Source organism: Saccopteryx bilineata, chromosome 2, assembly GCF_036850765.1.
Source record: "Saccopteryx bilineata isolate mSacBil1 chromosome 2, mSacBil1_pri_phased_curated, whole genome shotgun sequence".
Lineage (NCBI taxonomy): Eukaryota > Metazoa > Chordata > Mammalia > Chiroptera > Emballonuridae > Saccopteryx > Saccopteryx bilineata.
Window position 1 is genome coordinate 283,276,028 of NC_089491.1, and position 16,325 is coordinate 283,292,352.

Below are 16,325 nucleotides of genomic sequence, written 5' to 3' on the forward strand. Positions count from 1 at the left end.
TCCCAACAATGATATGATGAGAAGTCTGTGCCAACATAATTATCATCAGCTCTCTTTGTTTATAATTCACAACCTGACTTCTTTCAGCTAAAAAATATGCATTTGACACCTGTTATGTGCCTATTTTAGGTCTCTGAAGACGATAGGTGAAATACAAAGTAGACATAGCTCCTGGCAATTGTGCATATAAATGCATCACATTAAAAATTTTAGCCTATAAGTAGGTTCTGAACAAAAGTAAAATTTTAAAAATGCAATGTTTAAAATTAACCAAAGTTATTTTAAAGGTCATCTAGGATTCAAAAATGAAATTATAATGACCAAAATCCCTTTCTTTTTCATCCCTGTTCTTCAACAATAAGCTTTTTTATTAATTTCAAACTTCTTAAAGTCTAATTTTTCTTTTCAATAATATCTTGGAAGATGGGACAGGAACTCCTGGAAGTCCTCAGAAAGGCCAATGAAAGTGAACTGTTTCTAAAAAGTCAGAGTTTAATGTTTCATCTCATAGCTTATGTAAGAGAATTGTATTGCTTACTTGTAATTTTACTTATTTTTGTTTGTTTTAATTTTAAATGAAAGAATGCACAACCCCCCCCCCCAACTCTGTGCATAAAAGATGCTCAAGAAATTTAAATATCCCACTTTATGAATTATGGTCATCACCACCATTACTATCCTCATAGTTAAGCTTTGATTGAATGACTCCCTGTGCCAAGGATAATGCCAAGTGATGTGGGCGATACAGGGGTGAAATAAGACACGCCCTGTCCTTCTGGTGAGGCCACACTAAGTACAGTGTAAGTTAGAAGGTGATAATCCACAACCGGCAAGTCCCCAAAATGGAGAGATTGCAAAGGAAGGTTCTGTGAGAAGAAACAATCTTATGGAGAAAGTGTCTGCTGAGCTGGCCTGCAAAAGGTTTCTATAAAAATACTATCTTCTCAGCAGATTCTCAACCTTTCCTAGAAGCATCTCTGTTATTCTTCATTCATTATTTGGTGATGTGGAATGATTAATATGCTCTCCTATGAAACAGACTGTCTCATTTCATGAGTTCAACTAAATGCCCGAGTCATTTCAGTGTAAGGAACTGAGAATTGTACATAGTGCAAGGACACCACACGCTCTTCGGTCCTGGTTTACCTTGGATAGCATTTCGTGCAGATACTTTTAAAATTTACAGATGGACACACTTTAATATCACAGTCTCCCGCTGTGCAAAATGAAGAGGAGCAGTATATCAATCTATATAATGATCTTCCCAATTCAGGCCTCAAACCAGGATGATGACTAAGTAACTGGGACGAAGTAAGTTTTCCTCAATTATTCAGGTAATTGCTTCACTTTAGAGAACCATTAGAAAGATGGCTTTTAAAAAGACCCAAATAACAGGGAAGGAAAAATGTTCAGGCAAGGAAAAAAATTGTTAATCCAAATTCGGAGGGACCCGAATTATGGAAGACAGAAGCAAGGTCCGTCGTTTACACATTAAAGTTTTATTGTCTAGCTTGGCCAAGCGGCGGGAACTCCGACAGAAATCTGACGGAGACCGCTGGCCTTTTGTTCTACTTAGTTTTTATAGTTTTGTAAGTGGGAAGTACAGAAGCAAAAATTGCAATTAGGAGCCCCTTACTGCCTGACCTGTGGTGGCGCAGTGGATAAAGCATCGACCTGGAAATGCTGAGGTCGCCGGTTCGAAACCCTGGGCTTGCCTGGTCAAGGCACATATGGGAGTTGATGCTTCCAGCTCCTCCCCCTTCTCTCTCTGTGTCTCTCCTCTCTCTCTCTGTCTCTCCTCTCTCTCTCTGTCTCTCCTCTCTAAAATGAATAAAAATAAAAATTAAAAAAAAAAAAAAAAAAAAGGAGCCCCTTACCGCTATTGGTTATAGTCATATGTCCTTTAACATGATAGGACCACGTTCAATTTGCAAACCATACATCATTTTGGAGAAAACAAAATTTACAAGTCAACACAATGGTAGAAAAGATATCTCTTTACATATTAAAAGGCCTTCCTATATTTTCTAGTGTTCATCTGCCATCTCTTTGTCCAGAGTCAGAGGTATTAACCACATGCATTTACATAAGAGAGGTAGTTTCTGTGGGGACAAATGCCCGCAAATGGCTCATAGTTATAAGAAAAGGTTTATTTTGGCTTTTCCCTTCCTGCACCTGGCTAGCCATTCACTCCTTTCCCCACAGGTGTGGTGGAATGTCAGGGAATCTATGCTTTCCTTCCCTTTTCATTTACAATACAATGGCAAGAGCCATCCTGGTTATGCTAATCACACAGTACAGAAACTATTCTCACAATTTCTCTGCACACCTTAACCCAAATTAATAAAATGTTCTCCAAGCCTCCTAAAATATTAATATTAATTCTGTAGCCTTTTGGTACTTTACAACATCTGCAGGTGAAATGGCTCAGTGGCTCCTCAAAATTACATCTTAAACACGAAACAGGTGATTCTGAAAGCAGGAATAGCAAGGAGAGTTCTAGTAATGCCTTCCTATCCTCAAAGAATAAAAATGATTTCTAGAATGTATATTTGCCCCACATCTCCACTTTTTATTGTCCTTGCTTTCTCTTCAGGTTTTCAAATGCAGCAGCTGAATGAAACAATTGCAAAATCTATGTACCTCAAAGCAGACCCTTCTCTCTGTCAGTATATTTAGTAGAGAGGGGAAAGGGAAAAATATTAACATGCTAAAAATATGAATTTACTTCGACACAAATCACAAGTATCATGAGAAAACATTTTTTTGATTCAAAGTTATTTGGGCACATAAGAATCACACACAACACATACATATACAATATCATGGAAACTATTTGAAGTCTTAAAACAGGGAAGAATGAACACAAATAGTAACTCAGGTGAAGAAATGACTTACGGAGAAGATGAGTTATATTTTATGCGGGTAAAATGTCAAGTCATGGTGGAACATTTAAGCGTTATATCCAGACACGACTTGATGAGAAGTTGGGATAGAGAGATCTGGGAGTGTACTGCAGTTGATGATAACGGAAATTGTGAAGTGTCCAGGAGAAAAACTAAAAAGCTCAGAGGACCGAAGATTAACAAGAACCTTTGGAAATGAAGCTGGCTAACAGAGGAGAAAATGATGTTTATTTATTTAAATAATAAAAGCTCGTGATTAAATAATAATTAGGTGAATGGCAACCCCACCACGGAGGTATCAATAAAACCTCAACTGTAGGAAATAGGAAGAAACAAGGAAAAGAAAGAAAGAAAAGAAAAGAAAAATCGTCTACTAGTTGTATGTCCCAAAAGGCCATTGCAGGGACTTGGTGGGAAAGCAGTGGTTTTGTTGGAAGTACTGGAGAGGGAAGGGACAGGCTCGAGATGAGCACGCGCCTTTTCTACACTCTCCACCACCTAAGAGAAGAGAGCAACGATAAGAAGCCATTGGGAAGAAAAGCGGTTGAGCATTTTGGAGTTTTGGGCAGACTGTCCCTAAACTAGCCCCTGGAAGATTTTTCGGGGCCTTGGCATAAGAATCTGGAGGCTCTTAAAGACTGAGAAGCAGTGAAGCGGTCACTTTGTTTTTGCCCCAGTTGGTAGCCTTCCTCGTTTTGAAGAACCCCAGGACTGGCAGCTCCCCAGCAGGAGCTGTAGTTTCCTCTTTCAGATCCTCTGCGACCCACCTACAGCAGGACTCCAGTGGGATGGAGACCAACAGAGCAGAGCCCACCCCAGCCGAAGCGCAAGACTTTCAGCCCCAACCAATCAGGTGAGAGAAATCCTAGCTCGATGGGCCGGGCTCATTGACCACGGGAAAAACTCCTTTTCAGTTTTATCAGTAGAGGTTTTTTTCCTCCACTGTTATTCTGGGTCATCCCACAAACTATGCCCAAAGAGGAAAACTGAATGTAACAATTCCAAAGCTGGTCAGTCTTGAGATGAGAAACAAAACTATAGACTTCTTTATTAAGTCAGTGATTCCAGGAGAGACGCGAAAAGGGAAAGGTGCCGGAGGACAAACTACAACTCCCAAAAGGCCTTGCGCGGACTCGGGGCGCCCTGGACGCGGGGGCGGGCCATTGTAAGAAAGGAGGCTGAGCGTCAGCGACTCCTCTCCCACTTCCTGAACGTGACCACCGACTGGGCGGGGCTTGGGGTGGGCGGGGCGGTGATAGGCCCGGCGCTCGCGCTTTGTGTCCTCCGCCCTCCCGCTCCTCCGTCCCAGACGACGGAGGGGGCGTGGCCCCGCGCGGGGACTGGTGGGGGTGCGAGCGCCTCTGGACGTGGGTGACGCGGCCGCTTCCAGCTCAGCGGCGTGTGAGGTGTCGCGGCCCCGCCGCTGATAGGCTGTCGGCGGGCGAGTACGCGGCGGTCGTTGGTCGTCGGCAGCACGGAGGGAGAGCCGGGGCGGGCAGGGGGGATATGGGACGGCCTTGGCGGCGGCTGGAGGAGGCGGGTGCGGACGAGCCGGCGGGTGCGGACGAGCCGGTGGCCGCGGCGGCAGCAGCGGCAGCAGCAGCGGTGGTGTCCGGAGTCCCCCTGTGAGGCGCCCCCGTCGGCGCCGCCGTGGGCCCCTGCGAGAGGGCGGCCGGCACGCGAGCCGCCGAGCGGCCGCTCCCCCGGCGCCGCAGCCCTCCGGACCCGCGCTCCCATCCCCGCGCCCCTGCTCCTGCTCCGGCTCCTCCATCTTGGCCTCGGCAGTGGCGGCTGCCGGGAGGATGTGCCGCCTTCTGGCCGAGGGAAGAAGGAGGAGAAGATGAAGAAGTACCGGCGGGCCTTGGCCCTGGTCTCCTGCCTGTCCCTGTGCTCCCTGGTCTGGTGCGTCGCCTCGACCGCCCGCACGGGGTTTCCCGGGGGGGCGGGGGCCAGTCCAGGGCGCACTCCTAAACCATCTCGACTTTCGGGTGCGGGTCTCCACGGGCCGTAGGAAGCGACAAGCCTCTTAGCGACTCTCCCGGCGACACTCTGGGCGGAGCTTTGCAGGGTCTGTTTAGGAATGTTACCGACACTAAGTGGGAGAGAAGGGTGCCCGCCCGGATAGAGGGGATCCCCTGGCCGCCTTTTGTGTGGCGTGACCCTGCCCCGGGGGGACGGTGGCTGTCGGGGGGTAGTGTTGAAACGGGCGCTAGGTAAGTCGTCGGGGTCACTGCCGACCCAGCCCCTCGGTTTCTTAGTGTGCTAAGTGCCTGAAGCTGCGACCCGTTCCCGATCCCCGACGTGCGGTTGGAAACACGTGGGTTGCCCCCAGGGGGACGGTAATGTCCACGCTGAGGTCTGGCCGTTTCTCCTGCGCACTTGGGGCTTCCGCTGTCGGAAACTTTTGGGGGCGTTAGGTAGCGCTTATCATAAAAGGGTAGGTGATGGGAAGCCGTGGGTTTCAAAGAGGGAGTGTCTTAGGTGTAGTGTGTACAGTGCTTTCTGGTGGTGTGGCTTGGGCAATGCCTCTTATTAACGAGAGGACAGGCCTTTATTTTGAAGGCGGGAAGACTGCTTTGTCTGTAAAGTTTATGGAGTTTCTGTTCATTCCTGGCTTTTTTTTTTTTTTTTTTTTCTTTGAGAAGCAAGAAAGAGCTTGTAGGGTAAAGGTTTGCTATCATTGTACTTAGGAGAGTCGTTCTTCCCTCGATGTGTGACATTTGGTGACTTAAAAGGTTATTCGTTCAAAGTGTTATGCAGTTTATTAGAATGCATATAAAGTAAGTTTCTGGTTTAGCTTCTGTCTGCAAAATACCAACAGTATTTTTATTTTTATGGGAGGCTAATGAATTCCGAAGACACTGAAGTTGTAGAGTTCTTGCTCACAGAAGATGATACATAAATAGGAGGAAAAGAAAAAACACTTGCCTGGCTGAGGAATCTTGAGTGGAAGGTTGATAGAAGTTTTAGAGAAAAGGAAATTTGGCCTCTTGTCTTTCATTTCAAACCCTCTTAAGATCAATGCCATTATCTCCTGCCCTCCTCTTTTATTTAGTATAATGCTGAGCACCAAGTGAGTTCACTCACCCCATTTTAAATTTGAATTTGTAGAATGGATACCAAAACCTTGTATTCAGTCTACCACGTTCTGAGGACTGCTTAGTTGTAGATTACATCTTTGCTTTCCTCTTCCTCCTTCATCTTGTCCAACTTTTAGACCATGTTATTCGTCCATCATCAGCACTTCCAGAAATGGCTCATAGGCCAAAGAGGTTACACTTATCATTCAAGTTTTAAATGACACCATTATCTCTCATTTTTTAAAAACAAATATATTGGATATATAACATTGTGTAAACTTAAGGTGTCCATGTAGATTTGATACATTTATATATAGTATTGTATATAGAATGATTGCCATTGTAGAGATAGTGTCTTAATCATGTCACATTATTAGCTTTTCCTGTGTGTATAGTTGTAATGAAGACCTAGTCACTTAGTAAGTTTGATGATTGTCATACAATATCGCTGTCTATATTTATTATACTGTGCATTAGATCTCCAAGACTTATCTACTAGTTACAACATTGTACCCTTAAACATGATTTTAAAAAAATTTAACTGGATGGAGATAAAAGTAAGTATTGCATTGTGGTTTTTAAAAACCATTTGTGGATTTAAATTAACCATGCTTCCATTATTTTGTGTAACTTCTGGCTATCTTTTGCTTAAGCTAATCTCAATATGATTTCTCGACTTTACTCATTAGCACTAATAAGGGTATTATCTGTTAGGGGAAAAAAATCAGTCAGCCTCGTATTGAAAATAGTAGTCATAAAGTTCTGTAAAGTTTTTGACTCCCACTGTGAAAAGTGGATGTTGAGGTTCTTGAGAAGTTTAAGGAACTTTAAGCTCAAGAACATTTGGGTTAGTATATTTCGATATTCATTTGAACTGCCAAATTTAGAGTCATTTTAATTATTCTTTACTGAAACCATTAAAAGGCATTAAAAAGGAGGATATTTAGTCTTGAAATTTGTTTGGAAAAGTGATGAGACTGGGGAAGAGGAGTGGTGCATGGTGGTGATTGGCAAAGGTTATGTTGTGTCTTTTGAGACTTCTTCCTTGGGAAATTAAAATGCTGACATTACAGCACTGACCCTCCTAGAGATCTAACTCTTGCTGTGATCTGGTCGGTATGTTATTTCCGGACATCTCCCTTTCCCCTTAACCCACCCGTACCTAAAGCCAGGTTTGCAAGCTGCTAAGCTTGGAATAGCCAGTTTTATTGTCTTTGTCATTCAGAAATGTTCCAAAATTTGTGATGAGCTGTACTGTTTTTTAAATTTATGAATGCTATATGTTTATACTGTAGTAGTCTGATTTCTAAAGTTCTCTCTGTCTCATCTTACCAATAATACTGAATTTTGTTATCACCTTATTTATGTTACCACACTTTTAGAGATCTTGATTTCTCCTCTCTCCTTTTGTCTTTCCAGCCTAGAGTCCTGACCTTATTTTCACAGAAAACCCACCCTATCCATCTTTTGTTCATTCTGGTTGCTATATTTTATTTCTGCACACTTTATGTGATCCTTTATTAATTAGTACAGAGTATTTTAGGCATAAGTGTACTCTACAACACAGTAATATGATAGCTAATATTTGTCAGCTGTCTCTGTGTCAAGCTTGTGTTGGGTACTTGACACATTTTAGCACCTTTAATCTTCATAACAACCTTATGACATAAGTATTATCTCAACCTCGTTTTGCATTTTGTAATGAATGAGGTAGAGAAACAACTTGGCTAAGGTTAAGCAGCTATTAAGTTTTGGAGGTTGGATTGGAACTTAGGCAGCCTGATCCGTAGCAGAGGATGCTATCTGTTGGGTCCTTCGACAGTGTGTCTGAAGGCCTGTATATGGCTCCCATCTCTTGTTATATCTGTGTCGTTGGACATGTTATGTAATATCTTTGAATCTTAATTTTTATATCCTAAAATTGGACAAACGAATTCATCCACCTGTCACAGGGTTGGTAGGAATATGAAATGTGATGACATATATGACAGATTTTTGTAAAGCAGTAAGGGTGTATTATGTGTATATATTTCATCATAAAAGTCATTCAACAGAGATTTTTCCTGTGCTTGTTATGTACCAGATGTTGTTTGGGGCATTGAAAACCTAAAAGTAGGGTGACCAACTTTTTCCAGCTTGAGCTGTACAAGCCCCACATCCCAGGAATCCCCTGTATTATACTGCTCACAAAATTTAGGGGATAATTCAAAATGAATATGAGGTGATAAAACATCCTCTAATTTTTGTGAGCAGTATAGTTTCCCTCTGCTGTGACAAGGTACTAAAAATTTACTGGCCTAAAATAGCACACATTTATTATCATAGTTCTGGGGGTCAGAAGTCCAAAGTAAGTCTTCACTGGGTTAAAGTCAAGGTGTCAGCAGGACTGGTTCCTTCTCAGGCTCTGTGAGAGGAAGAATCTGGTTTTTTACTTTTTCAGCTTCTGCGGGCTTCCTGGACTCTGTGGCCCTTTCCCCACATCATTTCGACCTCTGTTCAGCCCTCATGTCTACTGCTGACTCTGATCCTGCTTCCTTTCACCAGGACTCCTGGGGTTCGTTGGGCCTGATCAGATAATCCAGGATTCTCTCCCCATCTTGAATTCTTAATTTAATCCCATCGGCAAAGACCCTTTTACCTTGGAAAGTAACATTCAGGGAGTAGGACTTGGACACTCTGGGGGCCATTATGCAGCCTAATATATGCCCCCCATGAGTCCTGGCAAACTGAGAAGATTGATCCTCACCCGTAAGAGGAGACAGACTTGATCTGTGCCTTAAGCAATGGATGTTAAAAAATTATTTGCCCCCTAATCAGTAAAGCCTTGTGCATGCACCTTGACTATGTGCCTATTTTTAAGTTACATGTACATGTGCCAATATGATATTACTATGCTAATAATATATTAATACCTATAATAAATTGCACAAATTAGAGGTGTAAGAGAGATGAGGAAGAAAACAAGCGAACTGTTAACGTTACCTTTCTGCTCTCATTTAGAAAGCGGTGATTTTTGATGAGAGCTGTGTTTGACTGACTAAACTGTTTTACATCACACTGTGGGTGAACAATTGCTTGTACTAGTTAGGAGTCCTAGCCCTGCCATTTTCTTGTTGGCCTGTGCAGAATTTTGGTAGCTAAAACAAAGTAGCTGCTTTCATAGAGCCTGTTGTGGTTGAGAGAATGCATACTAGGGTCTGAAATTATGAATCTGTGAAATACAGTTCAAAGAGAAGAAAAGTTAATTTTTTTTTTCAACTAGGGCAACTAGAAGAATTGGAGGTGTTCAAAAATGGAAGAGTTGCAAAGGGTTTGAGAGGAGAGGAGTTATTAAGGCAAATGGAATATCCAAGTGGAGATATATATATATATATATATATATATATATATATATCTTAAAAATGTAGACAGTGCAGGTGAGATTTGGGCTGGAGCTGTCCTCATGGAGGGAACATTTTTGAAACGTTTGAACAGGAGCTTCTGCATATATGTAGAATAAAGGAATATAAAATGTCTCAGGTAAGGCTAAAAATCTGGGAAACAGAGAAAAGGAACATGTTTTCAAAAGAGGGAAGTGATTGATCAGCTTTGGGGAGTGGAAAATAGCAGATATTTAGAGAGCCGGTAGGTGTGAGTCCCACACGTTGTTTGGCAGCCAGAAGAGAAAGAAGAGGCTAGAATAGGCTCAGAGTTGCCTGCTTGGACCCATTCTGCACAGTGCCTCTAGATTTTTATCAGGAACACCTAACTTCCTATGTCAGTCCCTTGCTCTAACACATCTTTCAGAGCCTCCCTTTTTGCCTGAAGGGTGAAAACTTACACCATCACATGAAAGGCCTGAAGTCTGTCCCAAATCTGCCTTTGTTTCTTCATTTTCCATAATTTCTTAGATAGGCCCTGTGTCATAGCATGCTTATCCTGTTAGCCAGGTGGTTATTTATTTAGGGACGGGTTGTAGTTTTTTTATTCCAGCAGCTTTAATGACAAACTGTATTGGCTGAATTTCAAATGGTATATTAAGATGTAAATGGAACATTGCTCGTTGTTTAATAAGTACTTCCCCATGTTGGATACATGAAATTGTTGGACAGTTTAGTGAAACAGTTGTCTAATAGATTTTGGTATGTGGAATATTTAAGCTACGAGAGTCCAAACCAATCCTACCTCAAAGCAAAGGTAAAAGATCAGAACTTTTGAAATTCAAAAGATTTGATTAGAAGCAACATTAGGCTATTAGACATTAGCTTTGCAGTCCATTTGATTTGATTTGGGATGCTGAGGCAATTAGAATAAACAGGGAGAAGATGGGGGGGCGCAGTGTGACCTCTCACCTGGCAACAGCTAGACCTAGCAGAAGAGCCGCCTTTTCATTCATTGTCATTGAAAGAAGATAGGTCCTTATTGAGCAAAGGCACTGGTCTTGTGCCATTACCAGTTTTTGAGCAAAGTGACTTCCACATTATTCACCCATTTCCCACAAGTCTCTCAGTACTTCATAGAATTTCTGTTTTTCAAATTTCCAGGCAGTAATGTTAAAAAAAAATCCCATGATTTTCACTGTACTTTCCCACCTCCATGTTTTATGTAGGTGTCTTTCTTGAAATGTCTGCCCCCCTTTCCCCCGGCCTTGGAGGGCAATGTGGGCAGGGCATTATTTGACCACACTGCCCTAACTGAATGACTGCCACTATGCTTCTATGCTAGGGATTAGATTTCTATTTATGTTTAAGAAACAATTTCTCATTGCCCATTCAGTTCTTTTACCACGAAGTCTGATTATAAGGCTCTCCCTTTTCCGATGGCTTTTTTTTTTTTTTTTTTGTATTTTTCTGAAGCTGGAAACGGGGAGAGACGACAGTCAGACAGACTCCCGCATGCGCCCCACCTGGATCCACCCGGCACGCCCACCAGGGGGACGCCTGCCTACCAGGGGGCGATGCTCTGCCCCTCCGAGGTGTCACTCTGCTGAGACCAGAGGCACTCTAGCGCCTGGGGCAGAGGCCAAGGAGCCATCCCCAGCGCCCGGGCCATCTTTGCTCCAATGGAGCCTGGGCTGCGGGAGGGGAAGAGAGAGACAGAGAGGAAGGAGGGGAGGTGGGGGTGGAGAAGCAAATGGGCGCTTCTCCTATGTGCCCTGGCCGGGAATCGAACCCGGGTACCCCGCACGCCAGGCCGACGCTCTACCGCTGAGCCAACCGGCCATGGAAGGCTCTCCCTTTTCTAAGTTCTTATTAAAAGCGGTTCCAATCCATAGTCAGAGGAAGAGCTCAGTAGATCACTGCTGAGAGCAGGGCAGTAAGTTCTCTGCTCTAGAGGTGCTCAGTGTTGTAGGAGAAACAAATATAAGCTGTTCATCTTAGTTCAGGGTTCTGGTAAGTGCTCAGTTGGAGATAGGCTACAGGACTGTGGGAGTTTAGAGGACCGCCGTCAAACCCCAGCTCACAGAAACAGGAAAGTCTCCTAGTTTCTGACCAACTGCTTCCTGCCCTAGAAGAAAAGGACGGTAAGAATTTAGTCAGGTTTTGGCTGGCGGGGGAGTGAGAGCAGGGGCAGGACATTGTTGGAAGAGGGAACAGCATGAGCCAGACACTTGGAAGCATGAGACTGCACGATGTGTGTTCAGGGAACACAGTGGTTCTGTAGCACTGAAGCATGAAGTGGGAGGCAGGGTGGCAGGAACTGGGAAGCTAGACTTAGGCAGTAGAAGAATTTTAGAGATTTAAAAATATCATCCAGGGAAGCTTGAATTTTGTCATGGGGAATCTATAAGATGTCTTAAAGCAGAGGAATCCTGAGCTAGTTCAGTGTTAGATTTTGGCAGGGGTGTGCAGGATTGAGTTGCAGAGGTAACACAGTAAGGAATCAGAGCTCTGCTAGGGGTTGCTCTGGTTAAGAGATAAGGGCTTGAGCTCAAGCAGTTGTAACAGGGATGGAGACATGCGTTCCATAGATCTGAGGTCAAATAAACTGGAGATGGCAAAAAAGGAGTGGTGTGGATGTTTTCCATGTTTCTAACTTTAACTGGGTGGATGGCACTACCAATGGTAAGAGAAAGGATGTTGGAAGAAGAGGTTTGGAAAGGAATATACTGTATTCAAGTTTGGATTTAGTTTTTATTTGTTTTGTTTGTAGGGATCTTAGTCAACAAAGGAAAAGAACTTCAACTTTTAAATATGCTTAATTCTCAGTACTAATTAGGGTATCATTGTAGGGTTTTAAGGAATGAACTAGTTAGGAGAAGATGATAAAAGCTAAAGATACAAGTTTTGGCATCCATTAGCTGAAAACTATGAAAGTAGCTGAAATTTCCCAAGAAATGCAGACCGAGGGTAAGAGGAAGACTGAGGACAGACCCCAGACGCACTAGAATTTCAGTGGTGAGCAGAAGCAGCAGATCAGAGGAGACTCAGAAGAGTCAGAGAGAGACAAGCAGCAGCAGTGTGTAATTAAACAAGCCAAGGAGAACGTTTTCAGGTGGAAGCGGTCAGAGGTGCCACATGCAACAGAGAAATAAAAAAATGTAAATTCTGCCACAGCCATACCAGTCAGTGGGATAAGGAAGGCAAAAATCAGAGTTCAGTGGATTGGAGACGTAAGTGGAAGGTGAGGAAGTTGAGATTGGAAGTAGATAGACCTATGGAATTTGGTCACTGAGAGAAAGGAGGACAATAGCTGGTGACAGCTAATGTTTGAGTACATATTCTATGCCAGGCTGAGAATAGCACATGCATTATTTTATTTTCCTCATAACGCCATTTTACAGTATTGGCATTGAGGCACACATGTTGTGTAATTTTTCTAAGAACATACAATTTATAAACAAGGGACCTGGGATTAACACTTGAGTCTCTTGACACTGAAGTCCATGCCCCAGCCTGTACACTGCAAAGCGTTGTGTTTAATGCCCTGCTGTCACTACCTAAATTATGTGTTGTGTTGCTCCTTTGTGACAGTTTGTAAGTAGCCTTGACTGTCATCAGTTCTTTTTTTTTTTTGCATTTTTCTGAAGCTGGAAACGGAGATACAGTCAGACAGACTCCCGCATGCGCCCGACCGGGATCCACCCGGCACGCCCACCAGGGGGCGATGCTCTGCCCACCAGGGGACGATGCTCTGCCCATCCTGGGCGTCGCCATGTTGCGACCAGAGCCACTCTAGCGCCTGAGGCAGAGGCCACAGAGCCATCCCCAGCGCCCGGGCCATCTTTGCTCCAATGGAGCCTTGGCTGCGGGAGGGGAAGAGAGAGACAGAGAGGAAAGCGCGGCGGAGGGGTGGAGAAGCAAATGGGCGCTTCTCCTGTGTGCCCTGGCCGGGAATCGAACCCGGGTCCTCCGCACGCTAGGCCGACGCTCTACCGCTGAGCCAACCGTAGAGCCAGCCGGCCAGGGCGTCATCAGTTCTTGAATGAGTGCAGTTGTGTTATTTTCTCCTTTCTTTTTGTTCATCTGTTGACTCAAGAATATTAAGTATGAAATACAACAATGCAGAAAGATGTGGAGAGAGGTTTGTAGTCACAAGTTGAGTGATGTTAGGCAAGTTAACCTCTGAGCTTTAGTTTCTTTAATTGTAAAAATTGAGTTAGTGCTTTATTATAAAGGTCTCAATAAGTTAAAAAATACGACCCTTTTGGAGAAATCAGATGCGTAGGATTGGCCGTCCTCAGTCTGGGCCGCTTCTGCGCGAGGCTTGGTCCTGCGCCTCTTTATATTAGTACTCTTTTCTCTGCTCTCTTCAGTTTTGTTCCTATTTACCCTAGAATACATTCCCTGCATTTTCCAGCTAACCTTTGTGTATTTATTTAGGTGTGTGTTTCCTTCCAAGATGATATTTTTATTTAATGGGTTTTAAAATTTACATAAATGGTATAATGCTATTGATCTTATTCTCTTTTCCTACTTTTCCACTGAACACTTTAAAAAATGTTGCTTTAGTTATTAGAGTCATTGTTAGAATGAGTTGTAGCAGTTAGTGATGTGGCAGGTGCCCTCAGGGAGGCCGCCTGCCATTCATACCCTCCACTCTGTGGAGGCTGCTTCCAGAGCGAGACTTAGGTGCCCACGAATGCGTCCCAGAGTCTTCTGTCCCCGCTGCGTATCTTGCTATCCTGTATTACAGTCTAATTAGAATGGTTTTGCAACATTTAATTATCTGGCAAGGTGAACCATATGCCTTTAGGCTTTTTGGTTAATTTGGTTATTCTTGGACTACTTTTTTTCCATATTGTATTTAGAACAATAGACTCCTTCAGGTATTTTGATAGGAGTTTTATTTGAGTGATGAATTACTTGGGAGAGAATTACTGTCTTTACTTTGCTGTCACCAGCATTCCATTTGTGGACATATTGAGTCATTTACTTATCTCTTCTTTATGATGGTTACCAGAATTATAAATAGTTGTGTATTATTTAGCTTAATATCTAAATTATTTTATACTTTTTAATGCTAATAGTTTTTTCAGTTTGACATTATTTCTTATATTTTTAAATTGAGATAATTTGCAGATAGTGATACGTACACATATTAACTGTATATGGTTGGGTCAGTTTTGACAAAGGCATACATCTGTGTAACCCACATCAAGAAGTAGGACATTTCCATTACCCGAGAATGTTCTCTCAAGTCCCTTTCTTATAGATCCTCCAAAGCACACACACAAAAAAAATGATTTGAAGTTTTTAAAAGATTTTTTAAAGTTTTTATTTATTTATTTATTTATTTATTTATTTATTGTATTTTTCCAAAGCTGGAAACGGGGAGAGACAGTCAGACAGACTCCTGCATGCACCCGAGCGGGATCCACCTGGCACGCCCACCAGGGGCGATGCTCTGCCCACCAGGGGGCGATGCTCTGCCCCTCCGGGGCGTCACTCTGCTGCGACCAGAGCCACTCTAGCGCCTGGGGTAGAGGCCAAGGAGCCATCCCCAGCGCCCGGGCCATCTTTGCTCCAATGGAGCCTTGGCTGTGGGAGGGGAAGAGAGAGACAGAGAGGAAGGAGGGGGTGGGGGTGGAGAAGCAAATGGGCGCTTCTCCTATGTGCCCTGGCCGGGAATCGAACCCAGGTCTCCCACACGCCAGGCCGACGCTCTACCACTGAGCCAACCGGCCAGGGCAGTTTTTTATTGTTTTAAATGTGTATTTTATTGATTTTAGAGAGAGGAAGGGAGAGAACAGGAGAGAGACAAGAACATCAGTCTGTTCCTTTATGTGCCTGACCAGGGATCAAACCAGCAACCTCTGTGCTTCAGGACGATGCTGTAACCAACTGAGCTGTTCGGCCATGGCAGTGATTTGATTTTTTCTTTTTTAGCTTTTTAATTTATTCATTTTTGGAGAGAGAGCGAGAGAATGGGGAGGGGAGGAGCAGGAAGCATCAATTCCCATATGTGCCTTGACCAGGCAAGCCCAGAGGTCCAGCGACCTCAGTGTTCCAGGTTGACGTTTTATCCACTGCGCCACCACAGGTCAGGCAATGTGATTTGATTTCTGTCACCATGGATTAGTTTTGTTAATTATGGAACTTCATCTAAATGGAATTACACAGTATCTATTCTTGCATGTAGGTTCTTTCACTTTGAGTACAGTTTCTAAGATTTATCCATGTGGTTTTATGTATCAGTAATTTGTTCCTTTTTATTACAAGTAGTAGTACATTGTACGAATATACTACAGTGTTTATTTTCCTGTTGTGCATCTGGGCTCCTTTCAGTTTTTGTCTTATTAGGGGTAAGAGCTATTTTTTTTTTTTTCATTTTTCTGAAGCTGGAAACAGGGAGAGACAGTCAGACAGACTCCCGCATGCGCCCAGAGCCACTCTAGCGCCTGAGGCAGAGGCCACAGAGCCATCCCCAGCGCCCGGGCCATCTTTGCTCCAATGGAGCCTTGGCTGCGGGAGGGGAAGAGAGAGACAGAGAGGAAAGCGCGGCGGAGGGGTGGAGAAGCAAATGGGCGCTTCTCCCATGTGCCCTGGCTGGGAATCGAACCCGGGTCCTCCGCACGCTAGGCCGATGCTCTACCGCTGAGCCAACCGGCCAGGGCAGGGGTAAAAGCTATTGTGGGTATTTTTGTACAATGCTTTTTCTGCACTGTTTTCATTTCTCTTGAGAAGTACCTAACAGAGGAGCAGCAGATGCTGAAACAGGTGGATAGTGTGTGCTTCTTCTGGAGTATTACCTGGAGAAAGACAAGATCACTTATGAAGGATTCTTGCCAGGAATACTTAACCTGAATCTGGTCATGATGAAACATCAGATAAACCTCAAATAAGGATCGTTTTATTTAAAAATAAAGGACTATGTTCTTTAAAAATGTCAGTGCCACATAAGATAAAGGCCAAGTACT

The 16,325-nt window shown here is 43.6% G+C and overlaps 1 protein-coding gene across 4 annotated transcripts in view; it reads left to right on the plus strand.

Moving 5' to 3' along the window:
* The first annotated feature begins 4,328 nt into the window (after positions 1 to 4,328).
* Positions 4,329 to 16,325, plus strand: part of SUCO (SUN domain containing ossification factor) — a 67,869-nt gene continuing 55,872 nt past the window's right edge. For 3 of the 4 annotated variants that reach the window (XM_066261171.1, XM_066261170.1, XM_066261172.1), the window contains exon 1: positions 4,598 to 4,808. In XM_066261171.1, coding sequence (XP_066117268.1) covers positions 4,747 to 4,808 — 62 coding nt within the window. In that variant the 5' untranslated portion in view covers positions 4,598 to 4,746. Of the gene's footprint in view, positions 4,809 to 16,325 lie in introns of all 4 variants that reach the window. The other variant, XM_066261173.1, reaches the window with a different exon arrangement.